At 38.6% G+C, this 17,471-nt stretch overlaps 1 protein-coding gene across 1 annotated transcript; it reads left to right on the forward strand.

Moving 5' to 3' along the window:
- The first annotated feature begins 3,591 nt into the window (after nucleotides 1-3,591).
- On the forward strand, nucleotides 3,592-17,194 carry klf5l (Kruppel like factor 5 like). Its single transcript, XM_008428622.2, has 3 exons — nucleotides 3,592-3,869; nucleotides 15,142-16,081; nucleotides 17,103-17,194. Exons 1-3 carry the CDS (start codon nucleotides 3,729-3,731, stop codon nucleotides 17,192-17,194), a joined length of 1,173 nt encoding a protein of 390 aa, XP_008426844.1. The 5' UTR covers nucleotides 3,592-3,728.
- The last annotated feature ends 277 nt before the right edge of the window (nucleotides 17,195-17,471 follow it).

Below are 17,471 nucleotides of genomic sequence, written 5' to 3' on the forward strand. Positions count from 1 at the left end.
CTTTAAGGATGGAAAACCATGTCTTTGTAGGTTTGCTGTTGTGAAATGCTCTTTCGATTTTAGGATGATGGGTTGATCAGAGCTCTGCAAAATGTACTAAGTTTATTCTCAACCTGCTTTAAACTTCTCTACATTCTCCCTGACATGTCTGCTGGGTTTCCTGGTCTTAATGCTGTTCATGATGTTCTCTAATGAACCACTGAGGTTTTTGAGAAAACTATATTGAGATGGACTCTGTTTACCAATTCAGGGACTTCTAAAAGCACAATTTTGTACAGTTTCTTTGTGTCATTTTTTGAGATTTTTTTAAGAGAAGATGAAGATGTAATCAGACCTCAGCAAATGTCAACAAGATTACTGTACACTTTACACAATTCATAAAAGCTAAGGATGATTATTGCTACCTTTGCTAATTGCCTTATATTATTGTGCAAACCCAAGAACCTTTTCACATTTTGTCACTTTACCAAGACCAACTTCAATTTATTTTATTGGGATATTAGGTGATCCACACAAAGTGATGCATAGCAGTGAAAGATAAATAAAAAAAACAAAATAAACTCTTTCAGGTTGGACAGAGAGCATCTGTGATTTCCAATAGTCAAGTTTTGCCACAAACTTTCAATTGGATTTAGTTCTAGACTTTGACTAGAACATTACAACTACTCATATAAAAATGTGTTCATCTGAATTCTTCCATTGTAGTTCAAGTTCACATTTTTTCACAGTCTCTCTCTCCAGAATTTTGAAATTGTTTTTGTGATTTTTTTTTTTTCTTTCAATAAAAATCACAGATTTTGTTATGTTACTTTTGAAATATTTGCTTGGAAATTTCCTCAGTAAGAAAAAAGATGAGAAAAATGTAACAAGCAGGAAGATTATTTATGGAAATTAAATATGTCAATTACTTGCCATACAGGTTACAGAGTGTGATCTGACATCAATGAAGCCTGAGGCAGAAGTGTAGTAGTAGTAAGAAACCTGCCACATGCAGGTGGGAGTTAGCAGTCTTAAACACAATATTTTTTACCATTTGGATGGAAAATTGACTATAAACATACTGTTGATTTTGCATAAACTTCCACAATCGCAGAATCAAAAAACACTGAAGGGATTGTTATGTGTGGCCACTAATTGTAAAGCTACAAAATCTTTATTTGGGAGTGTAAATATGTAGAAGCCAAAATGACATCCTGGAAATCACAAAAAATGTTTCACATTGTTTTTTATTGCCCTTTTCAGTCATTTGATCTAGTTCAGGGATTGAAATAACTGGCTTAGGGCTGCAAGATATGAGAAAATCCTGCAATGGTGATGTTATTGATATATGTTTGATGATATAATTTGTGACACATGCACATTTTCTTTGCAACATCATTTGTATCAGGTGTGAGCATCTGCTGCTGTGGTTAAATATTAGATTAGCATAAAAAAATGCAAGTTTTTGACACTTGGAATATTTTAGGCAACAATCTCCAACCAGGTAATTCTAATCACTAGGCTTTTCCGTTCTCTCCTCTCTCTCCCCTCTACATCTCAGCATTTGAACAAGTGTGAGAAGAAACAGAAAATATTTTGAATATTGTTTGGTTATTGCCGTAAGATTCCCAGGGACTCATGAATCAAAGTATCAACCACTTCAAAGTTCACTCCTCATTCATGTGAATGCAGCTTTCCTCAGGGAAAACGTTCACTTTTTCCATCTGAGAACGCTGGACAATTGTTATCTGAAATAATGTGGCTCTTGAAGCTCCTTCATGTAAAAGAGGGTTTCATTTGATTTACTTTTCTGTGGCTACAGTATTGATTAAACAAATCATAAAGGCAGAAACACGCCTATAAAGCTGTTGCATTTATGGTTCCCCTTTTGTTCTGGGGTGACGTCAAACCTCTGATATTCAAGGCAAATCACAAAACTGGATTTTTAGCTTTTTAACTACAGTTGAAACAACCCATACATTTCAAGGCGTGAACGTCAATGAGTCAGAGGGTCAAAACCAACAAACAGAGATTCTAAAGATGTAATTAAATAGTAAAATATCCAGTTTTGTAATTGCGCTGACATCAATGTGATTCAAAATGGAAAAACCTACACAGAAAGCTTCTTTAAAATGTGCTTCTTTTGACATCTTGCCAAAGAAAATGAATGAGCAAAATTTGAAAAAAAAAATGTAGCCAATAAAGATGTCTGATGTCGCCTATGACTTTTTTGTTAACAAAAATGTTATAGGAGGATAGATAAGATAGAACATATAAAACCAAATCTTCTCTTGTTTTTATTTATTTATTGATTTATTTTATGTGTTCACACAGACTACAAACTACTAGTTGCTACAACATGTGCGAAATGTTGTGTTTGTAAACTGCTAAAAGTCTTAGGAAATTTTAGTCTGTTGCAGATTTTCTAAAGCACAGAAAAATAAGTTGAAACTGTTAGAAGTAAGGAGTTTGCTTCTCCTACATATGACCTAGTGTTAGCACTAGCAGCTACAAGATACTTTTATCAAAATTAATGAAATATTTTATGATCAGTTTATTTTCCTGATGAAGTAAAAAATGTTTCCTCAGTCGTTCATATAAAAGCCAGGCTGCTACTGTCGCACATTTAGCCCCTGCAAGATGTTGAATATTTTGCATAATATAGTTGTGAGAACAGAAATAAAAATAATAATTAAAAATTGATCTCCAGGTAGCTCTAACATCCTGCTAGCCGCCACAGTTTCCTCATTAAGTTTTCCTTCAAAAAATTATACAATCATGTTAAATCCAGGGTGTCCAAACTTTCTTATCATGTGCGCCAGAATTGTTATGTCAAACGTTCTTGCGGGTCAAGAAAATAAAAAAGAAAACTTGAGCAAATAAAGATATCTGATTTTTATTGCTGCACATTGTTGATCCAAAACATGAAAGGATTTTACACTTTAGCTTTTCTAACAGAAACATATTGAGTTTTCAAATTATTTTGGACTTAACTTAATACAAATGTATTTGTATTTGTAAAAACAGGATTTGGATCAATTTATTTCTAAACGCTTGCTATATTCATTGTTAAATACATTTTTATAAAACTGATTTAGGTGCAGCAAAGTTGGCTTATCAGCTGGATAAACATGGTTCTACTCATCATTACAGCTTTGTTATAAAAAACATGAATACTTTGTGTGGTGCTTAACATTTCATATTGTAAGAAAATCATGTCTGCCATAAATTTACCCAGATTTTAAAACAAAAAGTCTCAATCTGCATCAACTGCCTGTGCTGAGCAGGCCACAGTTGTATTATTTTTTAACTGCAGTTGGGCGGTCGCAAAAGACCAGTCCAAGGGCCACAAATGGCTCCTGGGCTGCACTTTGAACACCCATGTGTAAAATAAATTAGAATTTACACTCTATCAACATATTTATTTGGAAACTTTTTCTAGACAAGTTAAATTAACTCTTAACTCTCTCTTTCTCTCTCTTTCTCCCTCCTACAGTGCATCAGGTGAACCCCACCTTCTTCCGTTAAGCCAGCCCTCCTCTGATTGGCTGAAATTCGTGTCAGTCATGCCCTCCAGGTCTATACTTGAGCTCAGGTAAAAGCTACCTGAGACCTCACAATTATCTGGAGGACTGTGGATTACACCGTCTGTCTTCAGCCTCACGTCAACGCAGTTAAAGCCAGTAATCATAAAGGCCCTGCCGCATACAAAACCCCAGTTTTGTTAATAAGAATAAGTTCCGGTTTTTATGGCAGCGGGAGTAGAATTGGCCATGAATCCGCCGCATATGACAGAGGAAAGGGCGGTTTTCACGCAGCTGAAGCCCGTGAGGATGTCGGGAGCGGACGGCGCTGAGGACACGTCCGTGTTTGAGGACGTCAAACCGCCGGTGAGAATCTCTGCCGACCCGCTGAACTCCAGTCTCGGCCTTTCTGGGTTTTTAATACCTTCTACTTATATTCTCAGGTCTTATAAACAGTCTGTGATGCTGTAAACTGGTTCAAGCTTCGATTCCTGTTGAATTACCTTTTGTTTAACGGGCTGCACAGCTTACCTGTAAAGGCAGGTTAAAGTCCTAAGCTGACACCTGACAGGGTAGAAACGCACTAATAAACCTCAGCTATACTCAACACGAATTATATGACAATTACACTGTTTTGGAGATAGGTAGAGTTCTTAAAAACTTTATTTGCAAAAATGTAGATTAAAAAAAAAAAAGCCATGCAAAACATCACATTTAAAACAACTCTCAGGAATCATAAAGGCAATTTTATTATAAACAGGGGTTTTAGAAGTGTGATGATGTTAAAGTTGTTTCAACTTAAATATTTTTGCAAGCTGTACACAATGATTGGTCAGTTGTTTGCACACCTTCAGGCCTGGTTTCCTCAAGTTCTCCTCCCCAGAACAATCCCATCATCCAGGAGGTTCCAGCTCATCCTGAGAGCAGCTTCAATTCAGCCACTATTTTTGTCCCATCCTATAAAGTAATCTCATGCTTACAGTGTGACATGTGTTCCTGAACATTTCAGGAAGTAACTCTTGGCTTATCGCTCACAACCCATCACAGTGAGATTCAGAAGCCCCTTCTGGCCTGCGTCGTAAACACGGACAGCCGGTGACAGCACAAACATGCAGCTGCATTAAAGTTACATGGCTTTACAAAGGCCCTGCGTGATCGCAACACGGCACAAACTGAAACCGAACCCCTTTTGTTGTGCTCCAGAGTTTGGTCACCTGCCATTGGTTTTTGGTAAACAGGTGGCGAATCCGAACACCTAAGGCTTAAAAAGCAAAACAAAACAAACAAAAAAAAAAAAACACTTCCCATGTGGGCAGCAGTACACAACTGGTGGTTGGCGTTTACATTTTCAAAATGTATCATCCAGAATGCATCTTAATACCCGCGAGGGTGTGTAAATCCTCAATTTCATGTGATTCTTATTTTTTTTACTTCCATGCAACACGTTCAGGTCTTAAGTATCATCGTGGATGTTTTTTTTTTTTTCTTGTAAACAGGGAAAACGAGAAACTGAACGCTGTAGCTGTTTATAAAAAGCAAGAGAGCATTTCCTGCCTTATTTTTTTTTCCTGTCACCGATAACCCAACTAACTGCGCAAACATTTCATCTAAAACACTGAGTGTCTTTAAGCATGTGGTTGTGTTCTTTAGGAAAACTCTCTCTGGCTGTCTTTTTGCACATTACTGTGGGACTCTGGGAGCCATAAACATGGACCACTTTACAGCCCTGACCTGTTTGTGTGCTCATAGGATTCCATGAATCATAATGTTCTACAGCTAAATACCTGAACCTTAGTGGGCCAATGCAGTATTTTTCCTGTTAATAATTGACTCAATTATCATAAGACATCATTTTGACTTGAAGGGTTCAGCGGGTTGTTGGCGCTACCTAGCAGGTTGCAGCAAATGGTGTCTTTTGTTACTTTTGGGGTCACTGCGGAGCGTTGCTTGGGGTGAAACAGCTTGGATACGCGTTTGTCTTTTCTTGTTTCATCGCTAGAACCTACGACGCTTGAGCTTTATGCAAAAACATTACGTCAAGTAATCTGAAGTCTAGCTAGGTGAAATTGTAACCCCTCAGGCAAATTTTTGAGGGCGGCTGCTTTGAGGAGGTTTACCTTATGTGCTCTTTGTTCACCAGAGGTTCATCCAGTTTGTTTCTCAAATTGGTCGCTTTCTGTAAGAGTAAAAAAAAAAAGAAGCTTTTCCTTCCTTTTGTTTTGCTCACTTGACTCAAACGGTATAACAGAAAATTAATTGAGAGGGGGAGGGGAAAAAAACGTCTAATCCCTCCTTTGTCTTGTTTTTCAACTTTCTTTTCTGCACTTTCAGACAGGTCTTTGTGTAATTGTGTCGGTGTTTTTTAAACAGCTCTTAAGTCGACTGTGTCGTGACAGCCGTATGTTGCTCAACCTGTCTGTGCAGCGCCCGCATCTCCGCCGTCCTCCCTGAGGCCAGACAGAGCACGAGGCAGGCCGACCTCATGAGAAAGTCACAGCCATGATGAGACCCTCATGAGTCCAATTCCTGTCAACAACAGCACTTTGATTAGCTGCCAGGGTGCTGTCTTCACAACTCCAATGAAATATTAAGCTCATAGTCAGTCTTTTTGCACAAATATTTGTTATTACGTTTTGTTTAAATTCTTTATATATTTTATTTTAGTGTGCAGAGAGGCCTCAAATGACGGAAATTTCTGATAAAAGTGGCCATAATCTGCAGTTGATTGAATTTTTTTTTGCTCAGTGTAGCATTATGCCATGCTGAGAAGCAAGGGGAATCATTAGCATGCTCCAAAGGAAACCCAACTCCTTCCTTTGTGTGGCCTCCCTCAATTACTGAAGCAAATATTTAGTTTTGGCTAATTAGTGTCCAACATTAGTCACCAGCTTGTCATCAACCTCAACATCAGATTCACATGCAAGCTGGAAAATACAGAATTAAAGACTTTAGGTTTTGTTCTGGTACACCGCAACATGTCAAAGCTTGACACAGTTTTGCACCTGACATATACAATTCTTGCTAATCATTGACATCTCAAGTAACCTGTAGAAAAATATGAAGACCAACAGAATTCCAGTTATGATTGAAATATGTCAGATTCTGTCATTTGCTTTAGCTTTGGAGAAGCAAAGAGGGAAGTAAAAATTCCAACAGTTTTGTCACACCGCTTTTTGGATTTAGACATAATGGGAGTTGAGGGATTTTGTTGGATATAAACCCATAAGTTGGCAGGTGTATTCGTCAGTATCACTGTAAACATATATTTTTACAGCTTTACAACTCTCTTAATTGGCTAAACCTGGAAAAAGAGACAAAGTCCAATATTTATGGCTTATTCTCCTTTCAATGACTAAAAAAAAATTTTTTTTTGAAAGTTTTTCAAGGTTATAAGTGCAACAGTAGCTTTGTCTTGTCTTGTAATTTTGTAGTGTGGCTTGAAATAAAAGAATATCTTGTAATGCACACAACTCTTTATACTGGTGTAAGTATAAATCTCTTTCTCAAAGAAGCAGATGGCTTCTTTTAAAACATTTGAGTCATTAGAAGAATGCAGAAAGGAAAAACATAACAACCCACAGTGTTCTGTTATTTACATAGATTCCTTTTTACCCTTGAGGCATTGTAAGTAATTTTCCCTGGGAGCCGTCTTTGAAAGTTTAGAGAAATATTCTGCTACACCGGTTCTGTAAAGGTTTGCTTAGATTGGATTGAATCCACTGTCTGAAGCTTGAGAACATCAGAGCATACATTCAAGTCAAACTCAAGAAATCAAGTCAAATTTATTTCAGAAGCATGTTTTAAATGTAAAGTAAACCAGACGAAATGATCAAATAAAACAATTTTGCATAAAATGAGAAAGACCTGAGAATTAATTAATAAAAATGATTTCTTAAATTATACATCAAACCTTGATTTGTTGGCACTTAATAGAGGGACGCATCAGAATGAGTCCTTTGTCTTTTATGTGGGGCATTATAGCAAAAGATTTTCTTACTAATGGAAGTAAATCTGTTGGGCTTTTCTAAGGCACTCTGACAACAATTTTTATTGCTACTGTTGGATAGGATGTAAAAATAAAGAAAAACACAAAACTGATAGTTTCTATGAGAACTTAAAAAAAGTAGCTCTTCCATGAGTTCTTGCTTTAAAAATTTGAGATATTCTTGTATCACCAACATAGAGGACAGAATATACAAAAATATACACAGATAAAATCAAAACTTTTCATTTTCTGTTACTTCTGTTAATTTACACACCAGCATTAGCTTTGGAGCTAAGCTAGTTGACGAGACAAAAAATGTGAAATGTTTTTGGTTTTATTTAATGATACATTTTTGGATTGTTTGTCTTATAAGTTAAAATCAAATCATTAGTTGCCTCTGCTTTGTATCAAGCAATTGCAAGGGTAGCACAGCTAGCTTCAACAAAAAGTTTAAAAGTGGCAAATTAAAAAGACAAACCATGGGTTTCAAAAAGTTGTCAGTTTTGTTCTTTGCATATTTAAAGATAATTTCACTATGTGGATAGTTGCATTGTTTTCTTTACTCAGAAGTCAGAAACTGAATCTGAGAATGATGTCATAGACAGTTTAGTTAGTTGTATGTCGGAAAACTTGAAGGGTTGCTCAGTAAACACTACTTTTGACTTTGAACTCAAAAATTCACACAAATATAATGGCTTCAGTGTTGCCGAAAAACAATATCATCCTAACATAGATAAGGAACTACTGTGTTGCCATCACTGAAGTAGAACCTAAGTTTCCAAATGATCTGCACTCCACACTTTTTTTATTTAAAGTACCGCAAAGCCACCATGTACAAATATTTTCATTATATTAGTACAGGTCATTGATATGAAAAAGCCAGTAGAGATAAATTTAAACATTTTTTTGATATGTTTCTGTGCAATAATATGTAATGGCTGCCTTTATTTGGAAATAGGCAGTTTTTTTGTTTTTGTGTATGTATATAATAATTGAAAGGGCAGCAAAGATTGTGTTCATGATGACATTTACACATTGCAGAAAAATGTCCCTGTTAAAAGTCACGTCCAAATTATGCCTACCTAGTAGATGTTTACAGTCTTCTAAATGGATAATGATTATCCATTTTCTTCAAAGCGTGGTGTTTTAACCTCCTGTATCAGAAGCTCTTTACGGTCAGATCAGTCCATTATTCTTACCGGGATTATGGGAAATAAGTGAAGGGAATGAAACTTCTTCCTAGATTCTTGTGTCATTATGTCACCTGTGAGTTTCCTGTAAGACTGACTGCAGACGACAGGATAAGTTACAGAGTAACTTCATGGAGCACAGATCAAGAGCATGTTGCCAGTCACGCCCACTGATTCCTGAAGATCAATACTAAAGATAACATCCAAAAGTACTCCAAGCGTTTTTTTTTTCTCGTTTTTTTTTTTTATTGGCCCGGATTTTTACCGGAAGTTTCTTTTGGTTCTGTCCTCCAAAGCCCCTCCGTCTGGGTGTTATCAGACTGAACAGCCCGGTTTTCCACGTAACTTACTGCCAACAGACGTTCTCCGTGCAGCCGAGGTTTGACATGGTTGTGGTTTGACTAATGATTTGACTTTCAGGACAACACATGCAGGTGATTTGAATACAAGTGAGAGTCTCTGCCGTGTGCGTGTTGCAGCTCGTTGGTATCCTCGCAGCAGTGGGTCATTTGTATTTTTTTCAGTCATCTAGGTAAATGTAATTTTTTTTTCCCTTTCCATTCTTACTTGGCTGTAAGGTGTTTTCTGTAGACCTTGGTATCGTCATGATCATCTCAACCAAACTGCAGACATGTTTTAAAAATGTGAAATCTTACTTTTATTTCCAAGATACATAAACGTGAGTTGCCTCCAATCCCTTGGCACAGTATGTTCCTTCCACACGTTTCACTCGTGTGATTCATGGAGTGTTCAGTAATCTGTGTCCGCCCTGCCCAGCCACATCTCCCTCTGTCTGCAAACAGTCATATTCTTCTGTTTTCTTTCAGCTCGTCAAGAAAAACAGTTGCTTTAAGAGCTGCAAACAAAAGGTGAAATAAGTCTTGAAAGTCTGAACTTGTCATTATATATGGATTCCTTCAGTTTCCTCAAACGGTAACGACCACTGCTGGCCTAAAGGAAGGGGAACTTCATTATTTTGGTTTTCATTTAGAACAACAACAGAAGAGACACAATAAAGTATAGTTGAAATATTCAAAAATGAGTAAATATATGCAACGGTGGCAAAAAAAAACAAGAGGACTGCTTTCTAGGTACTTGAATGCAATTCCCCGAATAACACAATTCAAAATATTAAATGGAAATAATTTAATAAATAGAAAACATAAAGAAACAATCTATGAAAGAAAAAGGGATTAAATGTTATATTAATTATGACAAGAAAACAAATTGGGATGAAACAAAAATATAAATGGTGCAACAAAAAGAAAATAAGTTGAGGCAAAAATAATGAGAGATAAAAGTAAATCTATAATAAAAGAAAAAAAATAATTATGGTCCAAAAATGAGTGCAAATAATACAGAAAAAAAATAAATAATAATAATACAATACAATAAGCAGCACTATACTATATGCTACATTAAGCATATAAATCTTACGGTTTTAGGTCAAAACAGTACTATGATGATCAAATGTACCAGAAGGAGGGGTTTGATCAAACGTTTCATGAATCATGATGGTTTATTGTTGCCATGGTGCGTCATGTTGGTAGAACGATGTGCTAACACGGTGCTATCATATTAGCATGTGGCTGCATCCTGGAGCTGTTTAGAGAGGGAACAGGAGATGGAAGGATCGTCACGGGAACGGGTTGGTCACACAGAGATTTATAGAGATTGGGAAAAGAACATAAATTCTCTTCATTTAAGGCTTGTTTTTTATGTAGTAAAATCATTTTTACTTTCTTTGAAAGCTAAACAGATTTCTCCTAATTTTCTTTCCTATCAGAAACCATAAAACCACATCGCAGTCTCAAAGGTTTGATTTTTAGCTCCAATGACCTCCACACAGTTTCTCCTCTGAACAGACCCGCTGGCTCCTGTGCAAATATATATTTTTTTCTTTTTCTGTTTTTTTATGACAATCCAAAGGCGAATAACCTTTTGCATTCCTGAAAGCCATAAAGCAGAAGTGGTGTGCAGACGCAGCCAGTCATTCTGCAGTTTGCTTTACCCGGGGGGTGTTTTTGGTAAATGGACAGAAAGTTGATTTTGTAATTTTCAAATGATATCGGATGCATCCACCGACAGTAAGAAATCCACAACTTGATAAAGAAAGAAAGTTTTTTCTGCGGTTGGTTTTTCAGCAACCGCAGACAGAAAATGTTCTGTCTGCAACAGAGCAAATCTAAAACTTATGGAATGATCTTTCTGTTGCACTTGGAGCTAAATTCTGCAAAACCCCTTTAAGGATGGAGGTAAAGGTGGGTGGAAGTGGGAAACTCCCACTCCGTCCCATAAAGCAGCTGATAAGAGACTTTTGTTATCGGGCTGAAAGATTCATAGTGCGGCTGTTATGCATTTCTCTAATTATTAACTGACTCACCGGCCAAAAATATTCTCCACGTTTAACACATGAAACAAAAGAGACACATTCTGAACTGAAGTACATCGACTAGTCCTGCTTCAGGCGTTCCTTTAGCTTAATGAATCGAAGACTTAAACCAAACAGCATGACCTCAGCATGCAGCAGAGAAATCTGACGAAGTTGATTAGCTCTGGGGAAAGTTATCAATCACCAACTAACCAAGTCCGAGGTCACCTTAGGGTTACCGCTGCCAGCATCCACTGTAACAGAACCTGGTTCTGTCCAGTTCTGAGAAGGACACAAGCTCTCTCTCTCTCTTTTTGAAAAGAAACAAAGCGACTGTTTTTGTTTTCCACTTTTTTCCACTCAGAAAATACAGAAGTCTTTTCTTCTCAGCGGCTTTCTCAGATTGCACTGATCACACAGCGGAGGGAGTTCACCTGTGACTAATGATGGACATCTGACCTGGCCCTGCAGGGAAAAGGCTGCAGGATTCACGCATAGATGCATGTAAAAACAAGAAAACATGCAAACGGCAACGTGTGGAGAAGGGTTCAGGATGGGTGGGTTTCTTTATTTGAGAAAACTGCATTTGGGAAAACCAAGAACTGTCCATGATTCAGCAGCTTTTAGAGTAAATCTGACATTTTTGTTGAGGGATGCATCAGTTAGTTTCCAGAGTTTTATTTCTACATTTAAGTTCGGTTAAGCTCTGGACTTTGACTGGGTCATTTGCAATACATTGAGTTCTTTCTTTTCCAGCCATTTTTATGGCTGCTGTGGCGTTGAGGCTAATTGTTCTGTTGGTAAACTAGTCTGGATGTAGATTCAGCTGTCAAAAGGTTTTTTCACATTTGACTTGGTAAATAGTTTGGACCCAAGACATCCAGGTCCTCTGGCTGCAGATCAAGCCCACATCATGACTTCTCCACCACTGTGCTTGACTGTTGTTCTTCATTTCATCTGACCTGTTTGACCCTTTTGCTGCATTCAGATGCAACTTTGCAAACCAAAAATCATGCAACCGTTTTGTTTTAGAGAGAACCACTGGCAATCTTTTCAAACAAGTCAGACTTTGTTATTGTTTCCTGTCACAAACTTTAATATTTAGTGTGTGACCCGAGGACTGAAGAGTCTAATCTTACCACCTTTGCAATCTCTGAATTGATATACCAACTGATTTTGGGGGGAATTTGCCAGGCCGTTTATCCTAGGGAAAATTGTCAGCTTTCTTAAATGTTTTCCACTGCACATAGCTTTTCTTTTTGCAGAATGGCAGATTTATGTGGTTTACACATGACTTTACAACCCCTCTCAGATTGACGGGTGGAATCTGTTGCTCCTCTGCTTCTTGCTGATTTCTCTCCACCCCAGTCCGTTATGCTCTTTCAGTTATAATAAATGTAAATAGGACTTGGTAAAGATTATATTGTTTTTTTATATCCTGAAACTTTAGAGCGATGATCAATTGAAGTGTTTAATTTCCTTTAACGTCTCTTTAAAAAGATAAGTCCTCTGACAGTGTATTTGGGCTATTATTGTTAGAAATTTTCCCCTTTTGCCAAAAAACTAATTTTCGACTTTTAAAGCTCAGAAATTTTCACGTTTTTCTTTTTAAAAAAATTGTTTTTCTAGCAAATCTTTGACAGCTGATTGCACACGTGTGTAGTGCAGATATTTTTCTTGACCTCCATCAGTGTTTCATTACCGTTATTTGCTCCAGACGGCTCTTGTGCAAATGAAAGACGAGTTCATCAAGTCCATTTTCCCTCTGATCAATTAAATGTTCTGCTTTTGCAGAACTGAAATATGTGAAGTAATTACGTATCCAAGAGCAACAGTTAGTTTTCGGTTTAAAGCTCTAATCTTCATATTTCTGATCATCAGGTTTCTGTCATCACTTTCAGTTTGTGCTGATGTCTCTGCTAGATTAGTTGCTCTCCTTTTGTGCATAACACATATCACACATTTCTCTTGCTTATTTTAGCTCTGATGCTGTCCGTTTTGTGTCTCACTGGCGTGTTTTTGCATGCTGATCCCAGTCGTCCTCCTCCCCTCGTGTCCGTCGTCTTTTGTAAGGATCGGATTTGTCTGGCAGGTTTATTTTTACCCCTCAGTGTTTAGGTTTTGCACCGTTTTTCTCATGCGTTCAGCCTTTGTTTTGGTTTGTCTGAGAGCTTTTTTTTTTTTTTTTTTTTCACTGATTGCCTCCTTCATGCATCAACCCCCCGGCCACGCCCAGGGAGGGATCTCACTGAGGGATCTCTCCCGTCTGACTGTGCAGGTGTAACGTGTGTGAACAGTCTGGACCTCTTAGAATCTGTGCATATTTTTAAACTTTATGTGCATGTGTGCGTGCGCGCGTGTGTGTGTGTGGTCTGTGCTGCAAAGACTCTTTACTCAACAGCTCGTGCACCGCCTGCTTCATGGACTCTGAATGACACACACCAGTTAATTAGGGATGAAGATCAGATAATGGCTCCCAGTCAAACACAGGAAAATACCTGTCGTTTATTTTACTCAGCACTGAGCATGTCCAGTCCTGCTGCGCAGAAAAATGCCTCTGTGTTCGCCACAGATTCTCCAGCTTTAAGGCTGAAAGAAAGTTTCCAGAAATAGACAAAAGCAACATTTTGCAAAAGTCGTATAAAAAGCACAAACGTCAGTGTATTTAATGTGGTGGGCATTCTTCCGCTAATGCATTGCACTAATAGCATAGCTAGTTTTTCATTTAGCGCTTCAGGAATTTTACTTACTTTGAAAACATTTACTGCACTTAGCTGAATGAATTTTTTAGATAAATTCTAAAGCTCTAGTTTACTTGGCTGTTTTGTAAACTTCCCGTGGAATAATGTTTGACTTCTGTGTTAAAGTTTTAGTTGTTGACTGTTAGGAATCCAAGTAGTTATACTTTTATATTAATGCTCTTATTTTGAAGTTCGCCCAGCATTTCTGTTTCTTCTCCTCATGTTATTTCTTTGTCCCCAATGACTTGATTTCATACAAGAAACACGACTTGATTTCATACAAGAAACACATTAACAAAATAAAACAGACAGTGGAGGACATGACATAAACATAAAAATAATATAACATACAGGTTGTAATCATTCAAAGATAAATATTGGAATTGAAGTTAGTGCTTGAGCATTAGCTAATTGACCATTAGCTTCTTCTAAATACAGTGTTTGTATAGCTCTTTAGCATTTTACCACTAGCTGAGTGGTAAAATGGTGATATAGCGCTTTAGCAAAACAAACATTTATGATTAGTGTTTTAGGTTTAGCGCAGCTAACTTTCTAGCTAACGGTGCCCACCACTGTTAAGCTAACACAATGTTGTTGATGATTGTGAAGATTAAATGTATGAATAAAAGTACTAATGAAATCCATAGCAACCATTTACCATTAGAAGAACCGCAGTTAGCAACAACCTGAAGACCAAGGAGCTCAGCCAGACAGTTCAGGGAGGAAGTTGTGGAGAAGTGTAAAAGTTAGGTTATAAAACAATATGACAACAATATGTCATGTGTTAGAATGGTGTAGTCAAAGTCCAGACCTAAATTCAATTAAGAGTCTGTGACAAAACCTAAAATTTGCTGCTACAGATGCTCTCTGTTCCATCTGACTGACCTTATTCAATTTTATCTTTATTTCTCACAACGCAACCTAATCACAGCATAAGGCTTCACCTAATATCCCAATAATATACTGAAGTTTGTGTTGGTAAGGTGACAAAATGTGGAAAGGTTCTTGGGTTTAGGTAACAGTAATTTTCATTAGTGTTTATAAGTAATTTCATAAAGTGTATGATAATCTTTTTGGCACTTGTTGTAGACTTATTGCATCTTCTTTTTCTTATCTTTAAAGAAACTGAAACTTAACACATGTCACTTCCTGCCTTCCTGTTATTTATTTTTACTTTTATTATTTCTAAAAAATAAAAAAAATCCGTTTTCCAAGGAAGCAGAGTGAACATGAACAGGAAAATACTTGCAGATGCATTTCTTACAGAACACAACACTTACTGTTGCAAAGCAATGATTTAAAAAGCTCAAAGTTGCTCCCTAAAGTTTAACTTCTGCTATTTTCATTTCAGATTCAGCTAGAACTGGACAAGTACCTTCCCCAGGTCAACAGCCCCCTGCTGACCACCTCCACAGACATCGAAAGGAAGTACAGACGAGAGAGCGCGTCCGTGGTCGATGAGTACTTCTCAGAGGACAAAACTCCCACCCCTTACAGCCTCAACATCAACCTCATCCTCCCCAGCACCACTCACCTCCGCACAGGCCTCTACAGGCCCAGTAACCCCAAAACGCTGACGCCACAGCAGATCAAGACAGAACCGGGTCTGGAGGTTCCCTGCTCCCTCCCTGCCACCACTCAGGCGCTGCCAGACTTCACCTCGGTCTTCAGCGTGCCGCCGGTGGTCAACAACGTTTTCATCAAGCCAGATATGAGCTCCACCGGTGGGGTGACGGTGTCCACCGCAGCTCAGCAGCAGCAGCAGCCGCATTTAGAAACAGAGCTGCAGATCGGGCCGCCGCCGCCGCAGCCGCAGGTCTACCACATGCCCATCGCCAGCTCAGACCTCACCCTGCCACACAGCGGCGCGGCGGTGCAGGGCTCCGCCGGCGGCAGAACCATGCTGAACCTCGGTGCCGCCGCTTTGCCCGCAAACAACGGAGGCTACATGATGCACGCCGAGCACCAGCTGCAGCAGCAGCAGCAGCAGCATCAGCATCAGCATCACGGCTACTACCAGGCGTCCACCCAGCCCACGGCTCCTCACAGCCTGCCGCCCTCACCACCGAACTCACAGCCAGGCAGTCCGGATGGCCAACCGGAGCTGCTCACCCTGGGGACGCAGCCGCCGCCTCCGTACCAGCAGCGCCTGGGGGGCCTGAAGGTGACGGGACTCTCTGCCCACGCACTTCTAATGACGCACGGCCAGGGCATTCTGACAGGGCCCAAATACAACCGACGGAACAATCCAGAACTGGAGAAGAGGCGAATCCACTTCTGTGACTATCAAGGTGTGTGTGTGGGATAAACATAGACACAGCTGCATGGTTGTGAAGTAGAATATCATCCATGATTTTTTTTATTATTATTCTGGGCTCAATTGGAAAAAAAAAAAGATATTTTGTCAATTTTCAGCAATAAACACATCCCCCAGGTCAGTGTTCAATTGAAAACACCTGCTGTATTTAGCCAAGTTTTAATGCAACAATTAAAAGCAGATTTGGATGTTTGAGGTGTAAATTAGAGCATAAGTCAATGAGTAGATGTGATTCTATTTACCATGGAAAGCAGAAAGCTAGCAAAAGATGATGCCTTTGTGTTGCATCTAACTTTTTACTAAGTGATTTTAACTTAAAAGTCTCAAGTTATTTACTAATTCATTTCATTTCTGTTTGAGTTCTGGTCACAAAGCTGCTCCCAGGGCAAGTTCTCCAGTCAGCATCCTGCATGCAACCAGATTTAACAGTTTGATAAACAAATTGTTAGCAACAGCAAGTTTCAGCACAACCACTCCAACAAGTTTGTCCAATTTGCAGCCAGAGTCGCTATTGTGTAAACAAACTGAAATCTAAAAGCAAAAGCGCACAAACACGCAAGATCATTCAGGAAGGATTTTCCCATCGCCAGCATGCTATTAATAACGCAGCAGAAAAAGGAAGCATGCACGCCAGCAGGTTAGGGCTGATTTTAACTCGATAAGAAAAGTTTCTAGGCAGATTTTAAGACTTTAGTCTTGGTTGTCTACACAATTTTTTGCAACACTGTTTTATGGAACAATAAGTTTGAAGTTTAAAATATATGGCAGCTTGTTAACCCCCTGAACAGGTTTTATCTTTTTGTTTTTTGGCTCTTCAGAAACTGAGAAAAATTCAGTTTTGCTGCAAGATTCCAGTTTTTCTGAATGTGGATCTTATGCTGTTTGATCTAAGCGGTTGTTGTAGTTCTTCAGGAATACTTGCTGTCGTGTGACGTTTGTTGAGGACGTCTCTGCCTCCTGCCTCGTTCATCAGCTTCTCCTTCGTTTCTTCACAGGTTGTACCAAAGTTTACACAAAGAGTTCCCATCTGAAGGCGCACCAAAGGACACACACAGGTGAGAAAACTCTTCCCAACTGGCAGAGTTAGACTCTGACATGGCAGGAAGTGGGTGTATTTGTTTGCCATCACTTCCTCATTTCCTGTCTGGTACCGTCCATTTATAGAGGAACCTTTCATTTGTTTATTTATTAATCCAGAGTTCTCACACAATCTGGAAAATGTTCTTTCCATCTTTACCTTCTTTTCTTCTCCTTTTGTTTCATTAATCCTTTCCTCTCATCTTCTTTCCTGCCTTCCTTCCTTCTTCCCTCCATTTGTCCCTTCTTACTTTTCTTCTTTCCTTTTATACTTCCCAGCTCTTGTC

This window comes from Poecilia reticulata, linkage group LG14 (genome assembly GCF_000633615.1).
Source record: "Poecilia reticulata strain Guanapo linkage group LG14, Guppy_female_1.0+MT, whole genome shotgun sequence".
Classification (NCBI taxonomy): Eukaryota; Metazoa; Chordata; class Actinopteri; order Cyprinodontiformes; family Poeciliidae; genus Poecilia; species Poecilia reticulata.

Excerpts from the sequence above, each read along its gene's own strand:
- klf5l (XM_008428622.2), top strand. The coding sequence starts at position 3,729 with ATGGCAGCGGGAGTAGAATTGGCCATGAATCCGCCGCATATGACAGAG. Across the intron at positions 3,870-15,141 it reads TTGAGGACGTCAAACCGCCG|ATTCAGCTAGAACTGGACAA; the intron begins GTGAGAATCTCT and ends TTTTCATTTCAG. Across the intron at positions 16,082-17,102 it reads CCACTTCTGTGACTATCAAG|GTTGTACCAAAGTTTACACA; the intron begins GTGTGTGTGTGG and ends GTTTCTTCACAG.